The sequence below is a fragment of the Aedes albopictus genome, chromosome 2, assembly GCF_035046485.1.
Source record: "Aedes albopictus strain Foshan chromosome 2, AalbF5, whole genome shotgun sequence".
NCBI lineage: Eukaryota > Metazoa > Arthropoda > Insecta > Diptera > Culicidae > Aedes > Aedes albopictus.
Window position 1 is genome coordinate 19,643,252 of NC_085137.1, and position 21,545 is coordinate 19,664,796.

General features: G+C 40.4%; 2 protein-coding genes and 1 long non-coding RNA gene across 3 annotated transcripts in view; 2 read left to right on the top strand and 1 right to left on the bottom strand.

Moving 5' to 3' along the window:
- Positions 1–21,545, top strand: part of LOC134287444 (uncharacterized) — a 443,288-nt gene that overhangs the window by 382,976 nt on the left and 38,767 nt on the right. The gene's annotated exons all lie outside the window — the stretch shown is intronic.
- LOC109429590 (pre-rRNA-processing protein TSR1 homolog) lies at positions 736–3,737 on the bottom strand. Its single transcript, XM_029864091.2, has 4 exons — positions 3,505–3,737; positions 3,146–3,416; positions 1,082–2,943; positions 736–1,012 (listed from the first exon to the last, which is right to left on the bottom strand). The coding sequence occupies exons 1-4, from the start codon at positions 3,608–3,610 to the stop codon at positions 816–818; spliced, it is 2,436 nt and encodes an 811-aa protein (XP_029719951.2). The 5' UTR covers positions 3,611–3,737; the 3' UTR covers positions 736–815.
- Positions 10,921–13,610, top strand: LOC109408552 (stomatin-like protein 2, mitochondrial). Its single transcript, XM_029864090.2, has 3 exons — positions 10,921–11,222; positions 11,292–11,393; positions 12,463–13,610. The coding sequence occupies exons 1-3, from the start codon at positions 11,139–11,141 to the stop codon at positions 13,402–13,404; spliced, it is 1,128 nt and encodes a 375-aa protein (XP_029719950.2). The 5' UTR covers positions 10,921–11,138; the 3' UTR covers positions 13,405–13,610.

Below are 21,545 nucleotides of genomic sequence, written 5' to 3' on the forward strand. Positions count from 1 at the left end.
CCATTACTCAATTTAATGCCGGCTATTTGGTTGCAATTAGAGGGAATATAAATGAACTATAATTACTATCTCGAATTTTGAAACGATGATGAAGTTTTGGATAAATTAATGTTATATTAGAAAAATAATCCAATCGTAATAATTTTCTTTTGTGTAAAGAATCTTAAAGTTAGTCAAAAGTTTTTAATGGCTCATTATATACTGCCGTGAATCGCATATCAGTCCCATCTTTGGTGGATTTCCTATGCAAATGGGACAGATATGCGATTCACGGCAGTATAAGTCATAAATAATCAAAATTTCATTGCATTTGGTTCATTGAATCCGGAGATATAACAGCTCAAAGTTGGCTATCGGATAATTATACCTTTTCCTAGAACCTTTATAACGTCGTGTAGAATGTCTCGATCTTTTCCAAATTTTGACCACTGATACACAACTAGTTGATGTCCTTACAGTAAAAATTTGAGAATATTTGATGTCTTTTTCGAAAAGTTACAGCGAGTTGAACATTTTTTGAACAGTGAAAATATGACCTGTCCCACTTATTTTGAGTAGCACCTGTATGTGCTTCTTATGTCTCTTGTCGCCAAATGACTATTATGCTGGATACGCCAAATTTCAGGTAGCAAAAACCCTGAGATTTTGACTGCTTTAGTTCACACTTGCTTTTATTCTAAGAATATCAGGAAGTTTCGTTCAAATTCTAGGTACAAACAATGCACTCGGTCTATGTACTTTTGATTATAACTTCTGTTATATGTAGTATAAAGAATACAACAAAATCTTAAAACTTACCTTTTGCACTGCCTCTATTACTCTTGCATTTCCTCGTCTTCTTTGAGACTGGTAACGGAACCACTACCACTGGGCCCAGCCGCAGCATCAGCACACGAGACAATGCAGTCCTCGTACGTCCACTTGGGGTACACTCGTTTGTACAGATACAGCAAAACCGTATCGTGTGATTTCAACTGTGTATCGAATATGCACTTCATGTGACCGTGAGTTCCTGTTAAAAACAAATAAAAAAAACGGTTTTAAAATTTGACCAGCTCACAAGAATACAAAGTCTACTCACCCAGTGATTCCTTGATGTGACCCAATCGGCCCAATTTGGTCCGCAGCTTGCACGGCTTGAAGTACTCGATATCTTCCGGATTGAAGAACATGTACCGAATCACGGCCGATTTGCGGTGGATCTTGAACGGATGGCCACTGATGACGGCCCGCTTCAGTACCACTCGGTCTGGATTGCAATCTATCACACTGCCGGATGCCACCATTCCGAGAGAGGTGTCCGGATTGGTTCGGAAGCAAACCACCGGAGCCGGAGGGAACTGTATCGGAGCGAAAAAGGTAGCGACCACGGTCATTCCCGGTCGGAAGAACCGCTCGTACTTGTGCTTGTCGCCATTGGTATGCTGGCTGAATATCGGATTTACAATAAACCGCCTGAAGCCACACTGGACGATCAGACGCTCCTTGGATTTGATGGGGATGGTTGAATTGGAGGTCCTCTTCAAACACACGTTCATAACGGACATTTGATGCTCATGAGGTAGCAAACCGTACAGGACGACCTGATTGCCATTTCCGGCGGAAAGGTAGGCATTCCACGCATCTTGTGGAATATTTTTCACGTAAACTTGAATGTACCAGCCAGGCATAACTCCATCATCCACTTCCTGGGCGCCTTTGATGATCCGTCGCTTGGTGCGGTCAAAGTTCTTGAATTGGTAGATTTTTGCATAATCCAGAGGAAGATTTTCCTTTACATCCCAAGGAGATGTTCGGAACGATTCCAATCCGCGGTATTTCCGGAATCGTTCTCGGGCCGGGACATTTGCTGGAGTGTCAATTTCATCTGGAAAAATTTCATCATCCTTGGCTGCTTGTAACTTCGCAAGTGTTCTCTTCTCTTCTTCCATATCCATTTGTTTGTCATATCTTTCGGCTGACACAGGACCTTCGGAGACGCTGACTTCTTCATATTCTTCATCATCCTCTTCGGTTTCACCCTGCTCTCCCGCCTTACTCTCAGTATCAGACTCGCATGACATGTAATCCTCTTCACCTTCTTCGTCCTCATCATCCTCGTCCTCATCGTCATCATCATCCTCGGACACTTCTTCAATATCGGGAATCCAAGCTGCTTGGTAGTCACTCATTCCTTTAGGGATTCTCTTAATCAACTTTTTCTTGTTCTCATTTTTAGAGGCTTCGATTTCCTCCTCTGTAGGCCACGTTTGCTCAGCATCCATCTCATCCGGAACGTTCTCCCTCTGCAGACTTGTTTGCTTCTGCTCATCGGCCTTAGCTAACAGCTTGCATTCTCCTGATGACATTTCTTCATCTCCCTTTCTCAGCTTATACGGATCCTCCGGAGCATATATTTCCGACATTTGGAAATCGCCCAGACCAGGGATGTGTACCAGCTGATTGGCCGACAGCGGAACCCCCCGAAAAAATCCAGTAACTTTCAGAGTCCCCACTCCTCCCTCGCCCATCTCGGCCACGTATTCAACCTTCTCTCCGAATAAATGCGGCCGATTCGCTTTGTTGTGAAGAACCTTCCGTTTTTGACCGCCGACCCGTCTCAGTAGATTCAACCCGTCGGTGTTGGAATCCAGCGTCATGACCTTTTCATCCGGTAAAACGTCGGAGATTGCCTTTTGAATGGCACTTTTCACCTGGCCGCGCTTCTTCGGGGCAATCGACTCCATGTCCATTACGAACACCATCGGTGTCGGCAGGCCCTGGCTAAGAGCCATATTCAGGATTTTGGCCCCATTTTTGTCGATGATATCATCCTCGATTTCGGTTGCCGACAGTAGCAGGATTGTTGAATCGCATACCTTCAGTGCATCCAAGACGGACAGTTCATGGCCATGGCCTACCTCCGGGGTGACGAATGAGAACCTCTGTCGGAATCGGGGAACACTGCAAAAAAAATTCATTAGATTTATAATGCGAACTTGTGTGTGTTCAATGTGCTCATAAAAATTAAAATACAATTTGTAGCACCAGTTTGTCACAAGAAAAGCAGATACATACAGGTAAATCACATAGGTACTTTTCACAAATACAAAGAAATTTAAAAAAAAACAGAAATTTAAAAAAAAATTGACTGAGTTATACTTACTTCATGTATCGAATTCTGTTGGAAACTTTGAAAACGGTAGCCTCCTCGTCGCATCCTTCCACAATGGCAAGTGCCGAATTCGGGTCCACATTGGCGTGCAACGGTAGAATGCATGTCAAAAACGGTGCCGTCGTGGCTCCCCCAATCGCTCTCTTCAGGGCAATCGCTTCCTGGCGCTTGTTCTTACGAATCTGATTGGCTTGCCGACGGCGATCTTCCCGGCCCAGTTCCCGATGCGACTTTTTTGTGGCGGTTTTCAAATTCGTCTTTCCTGAAAATAAGTAATCGGGAATCACAAATTATAATCTATCCCCGATGTGGTGTCCCCTCGCCGGTTCCGGCACCGAACAATAACAAACCTTTGGCGACTCTATCTAGCGATCGTTTCGATGCGTGCTTTCCATGTTTGTGCGCCTTATTGGTTTGTTTTAGCGCACCGGCCTTATGAATGGTATCGATGGCCATAATTTGTGAATGTTTTCTGCGTTTTCAAACTAATTTTCACTGGAAAAACTTCGATTTTTACCGCACTCAAAATTTGCCAAAACTACACATGGCTTTTGACATGTTTACTTCGCCATGCGAATGAAAAGTGCGAAAAGTGAGGTTATAGAGCATGCACTTGCTGCAGGTGCATTTTTGTTTATACCTGAGGGTCCAGTGAAAGAAATATGCTCGCATGCATCTTTTTGGATTATTTACACGGAAAGATTTTTTTTATATTTATTTCAAGTGTAACCCACACGCTAAGGTCAGTTTACCCAAATATGAGTAAACTTTACCCATAATCGCCGAAAAGTGCACAACCTCATTTTATGGGTAAAGATACTTTACTCATATTTGGGTAAGTTGGACCTACGGGCAATATAGGTTGAATTTACCCATGTATGAGTTCTTTGAATTTGGGTACATAGTACGCATATTTGAGTAAAAGATTTGTATTTATTTATTTTAATACTTATAAATAAAATTCCATAAATTTCGAAAAGAAAACAAATAAAATAGGCTCCTAAAGTCCTATCGGGATTCTTGTTTTAAACCACAATATATGGTTGAAGAGTACATGTTTACTCATTTTTTGACGTTTTTATTAACCGTAGTTGAAAATATATAATTTTTATTTTTTTAGCCTTTTGTCTCGTCCCTAGCTTATAACACATACTTTGAGTGATTTTTTTTCACCGTGTATGTCAGATAGGAACATTTTTGAAATCCCAGTGCGAAAAATGTCGAGCTCAGTCACACAAGGTTGACCTCAAATGTCAAAGTAGTACTATTTACCATTTTACTTATTTCGAATTTTCTCATTATTCATTTGTTTTTCAAGTTCGAGTAAAGTACAATTCCGATTAGAATACCATGCTTGATCGTATTATTCAATAAAATCGAGATTTCGTCTTTAATTTTAGGACCCTATTAAAATACTTAATAAAAAGTTTATTCGAATATTGACCCTCATTCTTGTTTACGGACGTATCCACTTTCGAACGTTTTTGGTTCGATCGAATCAGTAGGCCATTTGATTTGCGGGCGTAAACGGGAATGCCGTACGATTTTCGTTCGAAAGTGGGTTCGATCGAAAACAAGAATGAGGGTGATTTATAAACAGAAAAATATTAATAAAAAATACATGCAGGGTTTTGGTGATTGATTTTAACGATTGGGTCGGCGTTTCGTTTCACATAGGAAAAGACTGGATCGTGCAGCAACATCAATGGTCAATCGAATAGCTTCCTGATGGTGGAGCTCGCCTGCTTTCTTCCGGACAATGCGCTCCGGAGGGTCCGCCAGCTAATGCAGTTTGTGGGGCTGTCCATAAACCACGTGGTCATGAGGGGGGGGGGGGGGGGTTCGGCCAATGACCATTTTGTATGAACAAATAAAAAAATTTGTATGGACTAATGACCACGCGGGGGGGGGGGGGTTGAAAAGTCCCAAAAAAATGACCACGTGGTTTATGGACAGCCCCTGTCGACTCTTGCGCTTGCTCGTATGGGCGTTTGAGGCCAGGATCTCGACCAGGATGGGTAGGACCGGGAGTGAAATGCACAAACTGGAAGAAGCAAAAGATTAGATACTATTTTTGGTGATAAATAATAGCATAACTTACTCAGATATTGATGCAAACTCCTCCCTGGTTCTAATAATGTCCGGACTTGAACCACTTGTGTCGGTTTACTTCCCGCTCCCACTCTGGTCCGGGTGGGTTTCAACTGCTCTCGGGGGAGCCGAGGCATAGACAGAACACTTCTACAACGGGAATGCCACTTCCTTCTTCTACGGGCGGTTTGCATCATCCGGCCGGCCTATTCAAATTTGGCATCAGGGGGAGCGGAGTCCTAGACGATTCGTTCACGGACAACGTGCGTCTCCGGTTTATTTGCACTCCGGTGGATTGCTGGGCGTGTTCCACTGAGACGCTTAAATTCAGCTCATCAAGCGGTGCTAAATCCTACACGAGAGCACTTGCATAGAATCCTGCTGATTCAACTGGTTCCAACCGTAATCCACCTCGAAAGAATTTTTTTCTGTTCAGCTGAAAGTGACGGAAACAAGTATGTATATTTTTGGTTTATCGAATCGTATACGAATTTTTGAGGATACTTACAGGTCACCTGCTTCCTCTTCACCTAGGCGTTGTGTAATTTGCAAATTTGCCTCAACGTTCTCCAATAATTCCGAGAATGGTTAACTAAAACAATAGGCTCCTAAAGGCCTATCTCAATTTCTGCATAATTCGATCAAGCATTGATTAAAACGACATGTTTACTCATTTTTTAAGTATTCCTATTAAATAAAGCCCATAAAATATATTTTCAAAAATTTTAATAATTTTTGCAACACTCCTTGTTTAGCACTAAATTTTGGGTAAATTTTGTTTACCGTGTAAGTCAAACAGGAACATTTATTGTCAAAAGTGAGCCAATGTGGTGTCTTTTGCAACCCGCCGTTTCACTTTCGTTACGTCAAGGTTGACCTCGAATGTCAAACAAGACCTGCTCATCATTATTTTATTATCAAGTTTATTAACTATTCTGTTATTGTTTAAGTTCGGAAAAATTACAATTGAGATCAGAAAAGCATGCTCTTTCGTGTTATGCAGCAAAACCGAGGAAATATTTTTCATTTTAGGACCCTATTGTTTTATTTTTGACGAACCGAGCGAATGACCGATTTCGGTGCTGCCTCTAGAAAATATTATTTTTTTCATCCAAATATGGGTAAACAGTCTTTACCCATGGGTGATGCATATATGCATATATGAGTAAAGTCACTTCATCAAGAATATTGGTGTATTTTACCAATATTTATTGGTAAACTTTACCCATATTATTGGTAATGGATACGAAACCCAAATATGGGTAAATAATCTACCTATTTATGGGTAGACTGACCTTAGCGTGCAGGGGGATGACGAAGGGCCAGAATTAGCATCCCAGCATTTGATTCAACATGGCGTCCAATGTTTTTGTTTGTATTACTTTTTCGTGGCAAACGATGCAACACACGAACCACACACTCGAAAATCAGGAGCAAGTTAGGGTTAACCCTTGAGTAAACCAACCAGAATGTGGGAACCAAATCGCGGCGTACCAAAAACGATGATGGTTAGAGCAGCGATGTACCGAGTTTGACAGCTGTGTCACCCCTCTGGTGTCACCAAGAATAACATTATGTAAATAATGTTCATAAGTTTCGACTAACATTTGGGGGAGAGAGGAGTTCCAGAAAAGTGCGACAGCCTCAAGGGGAATGACAGTTTTTTGCTAACCAGAAAAATCCACATTTATCCGTTTCTAACCTTGATAACCGCGTCTAACTGCTGCTCAGTTAGCAGCGATTAGCGATGGTTAGGAACCAAGTTAGGAACGGACGAGGGTACGGATAAATGCGGATTTTCCTTGGATTTTCCGGTTAGAAAAGGATATGTCATTCTTTTTTGACAGCCCTAATAGAAAATATGAAACAACGTGCTTAACAACCCTTTCGGGCTATCATCTTGATCATATATGAAATGGTACAATCATTCACCCAATTGCCAGTATTTAATACATTTTTATTAATATACCTATTATACACGCAGAAAAAATAATTGTAAACACAATTAAATTCTAGTTCAAATCAACCGATTTTTCAGTTTGCTATAGCGACAAACTGATTTCTAGTTTAAACTGAACTTTATCCATTGTTTGATAATACAAATATTTTCATTTGACAAAATTTTTGACAGTTTGTTAGAACAAACTGAGATTTGGTAGTTTCAACATAAAATGACAGATTGTTTTAAACGACTGCACTTTTGGTACTAACAAAACCGCAATGTGATTGTGTTGGTGACGGCAGCTCCTGCGGCAGCTCGGAAATCTATTTTTAGACACTCGGCAAGCGGATGGAAGCGAGAACGAATAAAAAAAGGCAAAAAAGCGAAACCGACCAACTTTTTGAGGATGCTGTCTTGAGTACCTGCGCGTTATCCATCACGGCCAAAACTGCACTTGGAAGTTGGAATGATGGATTTGCAACACTTTCTTCGTTGTGGCGATGTTGGGGTAAGAATTTTAAAGATGTGTGAGTGCATCCGGGCCATGTTTATGGTCCCCATTTTGTTGAAACAAATGAAGTTTTCATCGTTATATGGAATGATGGGAATTGATTGTTTTGAACGATAAACTCTAAGCAAGAACAAAGAAATATAACTTTGGAATAAGCAATTGCTCAGTTTGAAAATCAACCACACGGAGAAAAATATAAAGTTATTTCAATCATATTGCGGTCGCGAACAAGCACATTTGTGCACTGACTTTTATATAAGCCCTTTTTGAGATTGTATTACGCATAATACCATAGAACGAAGCATAACAGATGCTTGAAATGATCAAAATTGATGAACTGATTAGAGCGAGAAATATGGTTGACTCAATCATATTATGCATACATCAACAATATTTATTGTTGATGGTTTGACAGCTCTTTTATTGTCATAATAGGTTCAATGATATTTGTGCTTAAGTCAACCCTTCTTAACCCTAACCTTGAGGCTTGAACTAACTGTATCGGATGATTGTTTCAAATATACACAAAAATTCGTTTAAATGAGGTTATGTTGCATTTCAAAAAATCAATAGCTTTACATTTTGGATGAACATTTCTATAATGGTCGTATTTTAGTACAATATGTTATAATTGTGACATAATATACTAAATACCACCATTACAGGAATGTTCAATTATCAAAAAAAAGTCCTTTATTTTATTTAATACATAGGTAGTCTGTTCAAATAATTTTTGATTCAAGAAAATTACTTCGTGATACGATCGGTCGCCGGCCAAACCGAGATTATGGCGCACTAGCAGAAGTTGTTGATTCCGGACTCCATCACTGCAGCGCATCTTCAGCAGGTCATCTTCTTGGGGTTGATCTAGATTGTAGGGTTGCACCAGGGTCCAGGAAGAATCATATTTTCTCTCCTGCTTTTGTAGATTGGATAACTCAGAATGATTCTGGGGAGGCTGGGTACCCTTATCCGAACCGGGCGGTCCTAACAGGCTTGCGATGATTCCGTCCGGTGGTTTGCTCTTGCTCCGGCTTTTGTAATGCGGCTGCTGCATTTCGGGTTTGGTGATGTACTATTTTGAGCTGCACCTGGAGAGCATTGAAAACAACACAGGCATTATGAGTTTGCGAATTCAGAACCTCATTACCGGCCGCACACTTACCTGAAGCCGAAGCGGCGAAATCCATAAAGATTGATTATTACCAGACGCACACTTTTCATTCCCCCAGGAATAAATGATCCACAATATAATATAACACCGCCACCGCCATCATGAACAATAACTGAATAGACAGCAGCTCGGCCTAGGTCTCGGCAAGCAAGAAGTTAGTGTAATGACATATATGCTTGGTTTAAGCATTTGATGGTTGATGTTCAATGATGTTGTTTTGACCGAAACATATGCTTGATGCACACATCAAATCATTGTGAATCAACCATTTTAAGCAATTATGCCAAGAATATCTCCGAAGGTTGAGAGAACTATGGAAAAAGTTATATGAATCAGAACACATTTCTGTCCGTGCATGCGTTTTATTGTTTTAAACAAGCCTCTTTTTTCTGCGTGTACCGCATTTAGTTCACCACTGGACCATAGACTAATTTCTGGACTGCGCACTCATTCTTTATAAGTGCGAAAACGTAAATAACAGAGCGGGATTTCGTCACATCAGTTGATGTCTTCAGCAGGAGAATGACACTTTCTTTGCTAACCGGAAAATTCCGCATTTATCCGATTCTCACTCAAATAAATTTACTGATAGAATCTAGAAAAGTGTGACCACAGACAAACAGACGTGTCACTTGGAAGAAAATGCGATAAAAATCATCGTCACGCAAACATAATCGCCCAATGCTAATTATGCTGTGGTACGCAAATCCACTGAGTAGATGGCGGTAGTGAGCGAACGTCAAACAGGAGCAAAAACGATGCGAGCGCCATGAGCGAGTGATTTGCGAACTACGGAATATTTGAATAATCCGTTAAAAAGTGAAACGATGGGAAGTGAGTAGAGTGAGACGTCTGTTTGTCTGTGGTGTGACAGTACGTGTATTGGATATAGGGAAATTGCGTGACAGAGGGGGGAGGGGGGGTCTAGAAATCCCGAAAAACGATGGACGTAATTTTTTCCCAAAGAGATTTTAGAGTGGATTAGGGCTTAACCCAAAATATGAGCTGTGTAGCTCAGCTCATGTCAACCCATAATTTGATTATTTCTTAAAATATTTACCAAATCTATATTTTTACAAGTTTGAGTTAAGGGTTCATTCACAAATATTGCGCGCAAACCCCAAAATTTTATTCCCACCTTTGGGTTTCCGCGCCGAGGACCCAGCGCCAGATTCGGCGACACAGAGACATGACAGCAGTTGCCGGACAGTTGGTAATCCTGATATTTGACGGCGGTCATCCGTTAGTTGTGAGAGTGGATGGTTTTCATGCAAATAGAGCATTTCGCTGAAAATGTACGTGTATTTAGTAAATATTGACGGATTTCTTGCTGTGTTAGTGTGGAACTCAGTGGTTTGCTGTATCGCGGAAGCCGTCGCTGGAAGAAAACGTCATGAAATTCAACGAAGCATCGAAAATTTTCTGTGAAAAAAGCAATATCATAACGCCGAAAATGGCCTTCTCTGACACCCACCCACCCCTGCGTTACAATGTTTGTATGGGGAGAATTTTTTTTCGTTCGAGCTGTAACACTATGATGGACACCCACCCACCCCCTTCAGCGTTATGACATTTGTGAACAAGCCCTAATTTTCTCCACGCGGTCTAATTTAGCCATTTTTGAGACTACAAATGGCTCCCAAATTGTTGTTAAAGATTTGTTTAGTACCAAAAAAATACCATCCGTTGTTAGTAATCCCAAGTTTGCGTAAACAAAAAAAAAGGTCGAAATAAATTGTTATCAAACAGAAAAAAAATACAAACAGAAGGTTGCAATATAGTTGCCACTGTCTTATAAAGGGTTAACCGCGTCTAACCTGCTGCTCAGTTAGCAGCGGTTAGCGACGGATAGAAACGGATAAACAAGCGGATAAAATGCGGATTTCCGATTAGAAAAGGATATGTCATTCCCCTTGCGTTTTCCCGTGAAGATACTGGTAACCCTATCTGTACTATTTTACAAACCGTTCTTGAGTGTTTCCAAATTAGTGTGCATCTCTCTGAAAGTGCATCGAGCGCATCAAGAGTGCATCAGCCGGTGACAGTTTGTGTTTCGCGAATCGAAAAACAACGGATACGTCAAAATCTGAAAGTTACACGATTCGCTGTCCTTTCCTTTCGGGTGATAAGTTGTTTCGCAAGAGCGAAGTTTGCACAATAATTTATAGAATTTCACCGGCATTTAGCTAGCCCGAGCTACGCACGCAGTGGTAGTCGAAAGTTTATCGTTCCCCAACCGAATGAAATAAGAGTCCCTGCTGCCGAAATGATCCGCGCAGTGTCACGAACAATTCGACAGCCACTTCTGCGATGGAGTGCAAGCACTGGTGTAACCGGTCATCATGGAGCGGTAAGTGCGATAAACGAAGATGTGACCATTGCTAGGCTAGGCGAGACCTAATGGAATATTTACTTCCAGAACCTGCTACACCAAACCTACAACGAAAGACTGTCCGAGGTTCAGGTCCGGTACAAATCGACGCCCATCAACACGGTGATCATGTTTGTTCCCCAGCAAGAGGTAATGCCTTTCATTTTCTTTCATATTGTTTATTAAGTGGGTACCGTGAAGTGAAGAAGGCTTCGACGATAATACTAGAACGGTTTTCTTTGATTGCATTGTATAATATACACCAATGCAGTAAAGAAGTCGCCATTTCCCCTAAAAGCAAGAGGGGAATCAAGAGCAAATATGAATGTTGTCGATTTCTATATCTCCTTTTTTTATATTTTTATTTATGTGTATTTTAACTTAAATGCTAATTCTACACTTTCTATATCTCCGTAATATGGGGTAATATCTTTCGCAGCCCTAGTCCTACAAATTAATCTAGCTAGAGTGACTTTGGCCTTAATTATCTAAGCTTTGGGTATTATCAGGAAATGTGTTCTCTTCATCATGAGGGGTTTTTGTTGACCAAGTTGCTTGAAACTCGGTCGTATAATTCTGGAGCAACATTTGAAAAGGGCATACAAGCATTGGTAAACAATGACTTCACACGTTGCTCCTGAGCCCCCCCTCAGCTTATTCACAAAAACTAAGACCGTTATCAGATAGAGCAAACGTCGATCTTTCGGATAACGGTGTTCATTTTCGTGGGCGGGCTGCTGTTATGCCCTACGGAGCGTTTTTGGAAAAAGACACAAGTCCTCCTGGGCCCTTTCAAATGTTGCTCCAGAATTCAGCTTGGTAGGGAAAGATGTGAGGCCAAGTTTGAGTTCAACAGCTTTCAAAAAAAAAAACGACGTAGAGAACAAAACGGCCGAGAATACGTAAGTTCCCCTATATCGAATAATTGGAAAGCACAGAATCATAGATTGATAACAAAAATTCTATAATATTCTGACACTCATAAAAATTGGATCGAGTTCAATCAGATTTTTGCGCATTGATTTGTACCGGTCAAATGTTTGACCGTATGTTGTATTAGTCTCCAATTGTTAAAGAAAATTTCTAATGTAAATGTTAAGAAACTGAAAAGTAGAAATACACAACTGTTTGGAAACCTACTATAATGCGGTTCACAATGCATACCAAAAACAGCTACAAACTATACTTACATGTGTTCAAATAATGATATCATTCGCAGGCCTGGATTGTCGAGCGCATGGGTAAGTTCCACCGGATCCTGGAGCCCGGTTTAAATGTATTACTGCCAGTCGTAGACCGCGTCAAATACGTCCAAAGTCTGAAGGAAATCGCTATCGATGTTCCGAAACAGTCTGCCATTACTTCGGACAACGTGACGCTCAGCATTGACGGTGTCTTGTACTTGCGGATCTTGAATCCCTACTTGGCTTCGTATGGAGTTGAGGATCCTGAGTTTGCCATCACCCAGCTGGCCCAGACGACGATGAGATCCGAACTGGGCAAGATGTCGCTGGATAAGATTTTCCGGGAACGTGAGTCGCTGAACATAAGCATTGTGGATTCCATCAATAAGGCCTCCGAGGCGTGGGGCATTTCCTGTCTTCGGTACGAAATTCGTGACATCAAACTGCCAAGTCGCGTGCACGAAGCTATGCAAATGCAAGTGGAAGCCGAACGTCGAAAACGAGCTGCCATTCTCGAATCCGAGGGAGTTCGGGCAGCTGAAATCAACGTAGCCGAGGGCAAACGCCAGTCTAGAATCCTCGCATCAGAAGCCCAAAAGCAGGAAGAGATCAATCGGGCTAATGGTGAGGCAGCGGCCCTGATTGCTGTAGCGGACGCTCGGGCCAAGGGTCTTAGGGTCGTAGCGGAGTCCCTGATGTCGAAGCATGGCCGAGATGCGGCCTCGTTGGCCGTGGCGGAAAAATACGTCAACGCTTTCGAAAATCTGGCCAAGGAAAACAACACGCTGATTGTACCGTCCAATGCGGCGGACATTTCCGCCATGGTCGGACAGGCCATGCAAATCTACAAGAGTCTCTCCAGACCCCCACAAAAGCAAATAGAACCAGTCGAGAGCGAAGTGCCACTGGAAAGTACAATGTATGAAACCGACGAAGCTGCTACTTCCAAAAGGGATACCACAAAATTCACTGAATAATCTCAACCGGAGACCAGCAGAGGTTTCAAAAGTAACGTTTTAAATATAGATGAAGAAGATTGTCGATATGGCGCTCTATTGGAAAGTGAAATCGTAATGGCGATGTGAGTTAATTTGGTTGACACCTGAGAAGGAAAACACTACAGGAGAAGTATTTAAGGAGGCCCACTTAAATGGTTGGTGTAAATAAAGTTTAAGGTAAAACAGTTCTGGGAATATTCATAGTCCGAAATCTTTTTTTTTTTTTTTTTTTGCTAGGTTTCTAGCTGCACTCTGAATAGAGTTGAAACCTCTACACTAGACCCGAGGATAGAAAAGAGTACGTAATCTTTCAGAAGCAGTTTGCCAGCCGTACGCGGAAAATGATATCCATTAAGACACTGTTGCCTACTGACTCAGAAAGTTACGGTAGAAGGTTGGAAAGTTTTCAATTGGTCAGTCAGTCAGGATTTGCCTATGTAGTGGTATGGTCACACGGTTTGTGTTTGTCGTCTTGTTCGATTTTGTAGTATGGTTCAATATGTTTTTCTTCTCCTTAAGTCAGTTGTCGTATGTTTGTTTTTTTTTCATCGAATCAATCAAACCCTGTATGTTAAAATATAGTCGATCCTGTGTCAAATTGTTTTCTTGATTTCGCTAATCGTTTTCTACTTCTCTGTGTTCATCTCTAGTGTCCTTAAATTGTCATCGGTCCAAAATCTACAGAAACATGCAACTGAACTTCTGATATTTTTCTGTTGGTGTCAAAATAACATCTAAGAGATAAACAAAAATACGTCAAGTTGGTCAGTTGATTGCAATAAAATTTTCAAATAATAAAGATTGCTTGTCAACTATTATGTATTCGTCCCCCTACAAATACTATGAAAAATGTTCAAATTCGTTCAATTGTCCTATCGGTCCTACCTAGATAAACCATGTCATTTTCTCAAGCGTAGCCCTGAACGAAATGTCAACCTATCCATACACAAGTAACGTTGTTCAGTTAATAAAAAGCAGTCAGTTTTTGTCCAAAATGTCACGTCGAACGCATTGACGTCAACAATGCGTTTAAGTGTTCGCACGTTAGCTTCGAATCTATCAGCACAATTAGGCCGATGCAAATATTATTTTTCTTTTATGTCCGAGACCTCTCATCAGGTACGAGGGGGGGGGACAAAAATAAATAAGGAACAAACGAAAAAAAAACTATTGAAAAATTGGAATTTTTACCAACTATTGAAAAAATATTTTTCAACTATTGAAAAATAGTTACTTGTAAAAAAAATGTCTATTGAAAATGGAGTCATGAGACGCCATGTTTTTTTTTTCGCCCCTTCAATATTTTGAGATTTTTGAAGGGGGGGGGTGACATAAAACAAATTAAATATTTGCATCGGCCTTAAGTGCTGCAAATCTCCTTCCCACTATTAATTCTTCGGTCGATTTTAATTGCTTTATTTAAAGAAAATATGACCAACTAACATTCTAAAAATTCGAAAAAGCGACTATGACATTAATGAATTACTAATCAAAATCAACCGAGAAACGTGGGAAATAGAGCCCAAACAACATTTTAAAGTCAGCTGGCTGTAAAAGGTTCCAAAACCTGTCACAAATCCTACAATACTTTTATTAGGATTTGTAACGATCATCAAAACCTTCTTAAATCCAACCGACTTGGAACTATTGCTTGGGAATAGACTCTAATGAGCCCTGGCGGATCCTCCATGTTTATCGAGCATGTCTGATGCATATGATCAGCCATACTCCATCTGCAGCAGCCGGTTCGTGATGAACCGTTGGAGGCGCATTAAAGTGTTAAAAAGGTGATATGTTTCACTAAAGAACACTACATTACAATAATCAAAATGAAACTCCTTCACTTTAATACCGTCAACCCCTGCGAACTTGGCCAGGGAGTTCTGGGAATATTCATAGTCCGAAATCCTGAGATAAAATTCGACCGAATTGAATTTTTTCCTTAAGATTAGCCATGCAGATTCAGACAGGCTAAGTCAGAAATTGAATTTTAACCCTTTCCCGCTCATGGTGTCTGTAGAGCACCATAACTTTCAACCCTTGTATCTCTGAAAATAATGAAGTTTTTTGAACGTTTTTAATTGCAAATTATGATTTCACATGTTGTTCTCTTTCTAAAGGCATTACACTAAGTATGCGCATACAAATTCAATGTTTTTGTCAAAAAAAGTTTCCACGAAAAGCAATTTTTTCGACAAAAAAATTATGGCAAACTTTGACGTCTTAATTAATGGCATAGTTATCCTCATGGGTTGAAATAAAAATAGTTCCCTAACAGATTTACTATTTATTTGTTTAGTCTTACGTTGAAAAGAACTGAAATGTGTGTTTAAACCAGTGAAGAAAATTGTCAGACAAAAGAGGCACAAAACAAGCAACAAAGAAGGTGCGACGATTACTCTGTATCCCTACTGGTAACAGATAATGACATGATCTCGAAATTTTTTGTTGCAGACAAAACGGAAGCTGAATTTGTTGCGTACTTTTCAACTCGTGAATAATCAATTATTGCTAACCCAGAGTCGAAACTGTTTGATGATAAAGCTTCACCAGATTTGCAGTGTTTACCGACTCGAAGTTACCGTTCGAAAATCGCAATGCAAGGCTTAAAAATCTCTAAACTCGTGGTGTACGATGTTAATCCCATTATTTTCAAGTTGGGACAAACTTATGTTGCATGGGTTTGTTTGTTGCAACAAATACAGGTTGCGACATTGTCATTATTGTTGCGCGATGGTTGAATTTTGATTCACAAACCCTTAATTTAATACAATATGAATGGTGCATATATGCACCACCGGGCACATGGCGTGCAAAAAATAAGCTATTTTCCAATGTAATCATTGTTTACATCCCATTCTAGAATTCTAGTGTCATAAAAATTCGAAATTTTTGAGAACAACTTGTCTTGAATTGTAATGAATTTGTATAAAACTGATTAGGAAAGTGATTTTCTTGGATTGTCAAATGGAGCATCCTGTGCTTTGACCATTTTTAACGAGAAAAATCATGAAATAAAGTTCTTCAAATGCCAGGTGGTGCCTTAAACGATAATTTTGGCATAGAAAATAAGATTTTGTTCTACCATTTTGAGCAAAAATAATAAAAACTATTTTTAAACACTAAAAGAAGTCATGGGCGGAATAGGGTTAACCCTTTATAAGGCCGAGAAAATTAGAAGGGTTGTCAACGCATACTATTATGGGAATGATTATAGGGGTGATACACAAATTATGTCACGCAAAAAACTACCTTTTTCAACCGCCCCTCCCCCCTATGTCACATTTTTTGTATGGAACCTCAATATTTTTTTGTAAAAGTCGTCACGCTCTGCATAACCCTCCCCCTCCCCCCTAGAAGCGTGACGTAATTTGTGTACGGTCCCATATACATGATTACATGTACGAAACAATTTTTGTTTGAAAGAAACTTTCAAAAATCTAGGTGGCAATATAGTTGCCACCTAGATTTTTGAGGGTTTCTTTCAAATAAAAATTGTTTTGTACATGTAATCATGTATATAATCATTTCCATGATAGTATGCGTTGACGACTCTTCTAGTTTTCTCGGCCTTATAAAGGGTTAAGCCCAAAAACGAGCTTTTGAGGTGGCAATATAGTTGCCACTGCCCGTTTAGGCCACCAGCGCTGGTGAATATTCTTGCCACTGCCCGTTTAGCGTATTTTTCTTCTTTTGACTTCGACAAAAAGCCGGAAAAGAATATTTAGACTTAGGCTGACCAGATTTGTCCCGTTTTAATACGGGACACATTTCGGAAACACAACAAAAAGCAAATCAATGTCCAAAAACAGAACTGCATGTTGTTAATAATGCTATTTCAGCTAGAAAGAACGAATAATTGAGTCAAAAACGTTAACTATGCTCCAGTGACGAGTGTTTGAAAATTTTGTTGTCCCGTTAAATACGGGACGGATGGTCAGCCTATTTAGACTGGATTAGGGCTTAACCCATGTGTAGTTCAACTCATGTCACCCCATAATTTGATTATTTCTTAAAATATTTACCAAATGCTAGCTTAAACTTAGTTTTCCAGGCTTATTCTGCGCGGCGTGTGAGGTGAGACGGACGGTTTCGTCTCACGTCACGTGAGACGACTAATGTAAATCAAATGGGGCGAGTCGACTTTTGTCACCTCATTCGACTCGTCTCACCTCACACGCCGCGCAGAATAAGCCTGTTCTTTACGCGGTCGAATTTAGCCATTTTTGAGACTACAAATTGATTCCAAATTCTTGTTAAGCTTTGTTTAGTACCAAAAAAATACCAGGCGTTGTTAGTTATCCCAATTTTTCGTAAACCAAAAAATACGTTCGAAATAAATTGTTATAAAACAGAAAAAAAATGCGGGAAGATTCATTTATTACGTCCATCGTTTTTTGGGATTTCTAGACCCCCCCTCCCCCCTCTGTCACGCTATTTTCCTATACCTAATACACGTACTGTCACACTTTCTTAGACCCCCCCTCCCCCCAAAATGTTGGACGTAATTTTTGAACGTTCCCAAACAGTAGGTGGCAATATAGGGCACTGCACTGTTTTGATTTTGTATAGGATTTTGACGTTTCTTGGCCTTGTTGTTTACAAAGTTTCTGTAAGAGTGAAAGGGAAGGAGAGAATTTCATGCAGTGCCCAATAGTTGCCACTGCCGTATAGGGTAGTGCGGGGCAAGATGAGCACCCTAAGGATCACGTTGAGTTTATTAAAAGTGAACACAATTTTGCAAGGTACCTCTCAGTAGTTTTTTTTTTTTGCATATCATGTTTTCTACCACCCATAAACATGATAGGGTTGAAATTCACAATAAGGATGATTTATTTGACTAAACAAAAAAGATGTTTTATGGTCAGTTCGAACATGCTGCGGGCAAGATGAGCACCCCTACGGGGCCAGAAGAGCACTTCATTAAAAACCCAATATTTTAACTATAAATTGACCACAGTGATTGATATAGCAAATTTTGTTTGGTATCACGTTCCAGCAAGATTATCAGTTTATTTTCCACCTAGTTGAAGATTGGCCAAATTCAGTCCTTTTAGGGTCTGTGTCAATTGGCGAATTAAAATTAATTTTCACTCAAACTTGACAGTTCGATAATTATTTCCTTAGGAGAACTGTCAAGTTTAAGTGTTGAACTGTCAAATTTAAGTAAAAATTAATTTTAATTCGTCAATTGACACAGACCCTTAGAATTGGGCGAACCTGTTTACGAAACTACAATTTAAATCGAAAAAATGTTCGAAGCACAGAGAAACAGACGTCACACTCTCATCGTCTCCCATCGATCACTTTTTTAACGATTGGTTTAAATATTCAGTAGTAGGTCGATTAGCCACTCGCGGCGCTGGTATCGTTTTTGTGCCTGTTTGACGTTTGCTCACTATCGCCATCTAGTGGTGGCCCGGCCAAGCACAGTACGTTTAGCATTGGGCGATTACGTTTACGTAACAATGTTTTTTTAATGAAATTTGTTCCAAGTGTTACGTCTGTTTCTCTGTGTTCGAAGTGTTACGTCTGTTTGTCTGTGACTATGCGTTTGGCCGCACACCGTCCATTTTCCTTAGTGATCGAAAGCAAGAGTAATCAAGAGGCGCGACTGTGCAGAGTGGCTGTTATCAAATATACTATATTAACAATATATTGCTAATTTAGAGAAAACTTTCCGTTTTCCGGTAGAACGAAAAGCTACCGCAGCTGTCAGACTACTGATTTTCACTGAGGTATCATCGATCTACCTTAGCGAGCCCTAGCGATGCCTTGGATAGCCTTGGATACGACGCCGATGATCATTGTTTGTTGTTGGTTTTCAGTTCAATTCACCTTGCAAGCATGCTTTGATTTGGCCTTCAGTTTCAATGATAGGATGATTTTCAAGCCTGCGGTAGGACTTTGACAGCTGCGGTAGAACTCGGCGGCTACCGCAGAGTGTAAATTTTTCTAAAAATCCGCAATAGAGGTAATCACGTTCAAATGTATGCGTGCCTTTTTTGTAGATGTAGTTGTGAAACTGCGAGGAAAATATTTGCACTCTTGCCCCGGACGTTGGTTTTATCATTATTTACCCGTTTTACCCAATTCGATTGGGTAATATTTGCATATGCAATCTGAATAGCCTTTCAATCGGCGTGCACTTTTGTGTGAGGAAAAATTTGCGCTAGTGTTCGTGTGTTGAAATGTCACTTATCTCTATAGGTCACTTCGTGTTTTCACATACAACGACATGGAGACGCCGTTTACGAATAATTACAACACCACCTGTTGTCAGAAAAAGTCAATAATTGTATTTTGATCAATTTTAGTTTACCGTGCAAGGTGACATTTCTCGAAAAAAGATGTTAGGGGTGTCGAAGTTTTTTGTTCCCAAATAATCGATTAATAAATAATCGATTTACAATATAGGTACACAAACAAAATAATATTTCATTAGATGACATCTACGATTATATCTGTAGAAGAATGTTAATGCTCCCTCATTGTAACATGACCGAAATCTTTTAACTTCGAAATTTAAATTTTCACCCTCGACGTTTGTTCCTGGTGGGCCCATATAGCCGAGGCGGTAAACGCACGGGTATTCAGCATGACCATGCTGAGGGTGACGGGTTCGATTCCCGGTCGGTCCAGGATCTTTTCGTAAAGGAAATTTCCTTGACTTCCTTGGGCATAGAGTATCTTCGTGCCTGCCACACGATATACGCATGCAAAATGGTCATTGGCAGAGGAAGCTCTCAGTTAATAACTGTGGAAGTGCTCATAGAACACTAAGCTGAGAAGCAGGCTTTGTCCCAATGAGAACGTTACGCCAAGAAGAGAGAGAGGTAGCTATTTTCCTTTCACAATGGCTTTTAATATCATCTTTCTTAATGTCCACGCTGACATACGTACATCGGATTGGATAGCTTACAAAAAATCCGGAAGATCACCAACCAAGTGCACTTCAAATTTCTTGTGGCAGAGTGCAAGACATTGCATCCAAGGGTGCACAAGCTAATGGACCGATGCACGAACTTAATAACTTCAACGTTTGAGCGTTCCGTGGTTACAAAAAATGAGCTCTGGGACCGGACCTGAGAATGGAACCCGTCAAATTTAATTTCGATTAATTTCGTTGTTCTTCCGAAGTGAACTGTGAGTTTATTCGAATACTGATTGTTTTATTCCGGACCAATCGGTTTCCTTTCTTGTTGGATGTGTGAACATTGTGCTGTCAAAGATTGCACATTTACACGATCGTCGCGAAATCCTTGCAAAGCTCAATATGCGCCTGCGGCTCAGTTAGCAGCGGTTAGCGACGGTTAGGAACGGAGAAATGCGGATTTTCCGATTGTTTTTATCTAGTTCATTTATTTGGGGCTCAATCGCGTATAACGCTTTACGGAGCCGAATATCTTTTTTGTACTTAACCCTTCAGCGCGCGCGCTGTTGTAAAAAGTACAACACCACCAAAAAACTTCGCTCTTTGTATACCACGCGAGCGCGGTGCAGTTTCGGTTGCTTGATGGCGCGCGTCCTGAAAGGTTAATAGTATACATTATACAGAGTAATGTTTGTTTGTTTGTTTTATTAACGACCTTTTAACTCAAGTGAGTCATTCAGGTCGAACAATCATACATATTTTATATAAACTAAAACTACAATTCAATTCTACTTTTATTTTTAACACGTTTGTAATACTTCTGCATCCATGCGAACCACTTGTCTGCATCTTCATCGAAGTCCGGTTCTTCGGGTATTTCAGTGGTATCCATATCGTCGTCATCGGTAGAATTTTCATTCTCATTCTGCACAACGGATTTCACAGCCGGCTCTGCTTTATTGTCTTTTTTCTTCCGTGGTGGCGATCTCTCATTCGACGGTGGTGGTGATCTATCATCGGCCCGGGATACTACTCGCTTAGACTGTTGTTGTGGAAGCCTTTGTTGCAATTTTTGGAGCTCATCAGTGCCTTTCTTCTTTACAACCTTGGATGTTACAACGGAGGGGGTGATGGAAACGGTTGGATTGGCCAAGTTGGTTGATGTCATCTTGTTGGACGCTGCTTGTGCCAAGCTTTTTTTGTTGGCCGTGCATGATTTGCCAGTGTGTACCAGCTGGGTACAATG

What these genes read in the sequence shown, in the direction of transcription:
- LOC109429590 (XM_029864091.2), bottom strand. Translation starts at nt 3,610, where the DNA reads ATGGCCATCGATACCATTCATAAGGCCGGTGCGCTAAAACAAACCAAT. An exon ending in GCTAGATAGAGTCGCCAAAG is followed by an intron (nt 3,417 to 3,504) that starts GTTTGTTATTGT and finishes ACTTATTTTCAG; the next exon opens with GAAAGACGAATTTGAAAACC. An exon ending in AACAGAATTCGATACATGAA is followed by an intron (nt 2,944 to 3,145) that starts GTAAGTATAACT and finishes TTTTTTTTGCAG; the next exon opens with TGTTCCCCGATTCCGACAGA.
- LOC109408552 (XM_029864090.2), top strand. Translation starts at nt 11,139, where the DNA reads ATGATCCGCGCAGTGTCACGAACAATTCGACAGCCACTTCTGCGATGG. An exon ending in TAACCGGTCATCATGGAGCG is followed by an intron (nt 11,223 to 11,291) that starts GTAAGTGCGATA and finishes ATTTACTTCCAG; the next exon opens with AACCTGCTACACCAAACCTA. An exon ending in TGTTTGTTCCCCAGCAAGAG is followed by an intron (nt 11,394 to 12,462) that starts GTAATGCCTTTC and finishes TATCATTCGCAG; the next exon opens with GCCTGGATTGTCGAGCGCAT.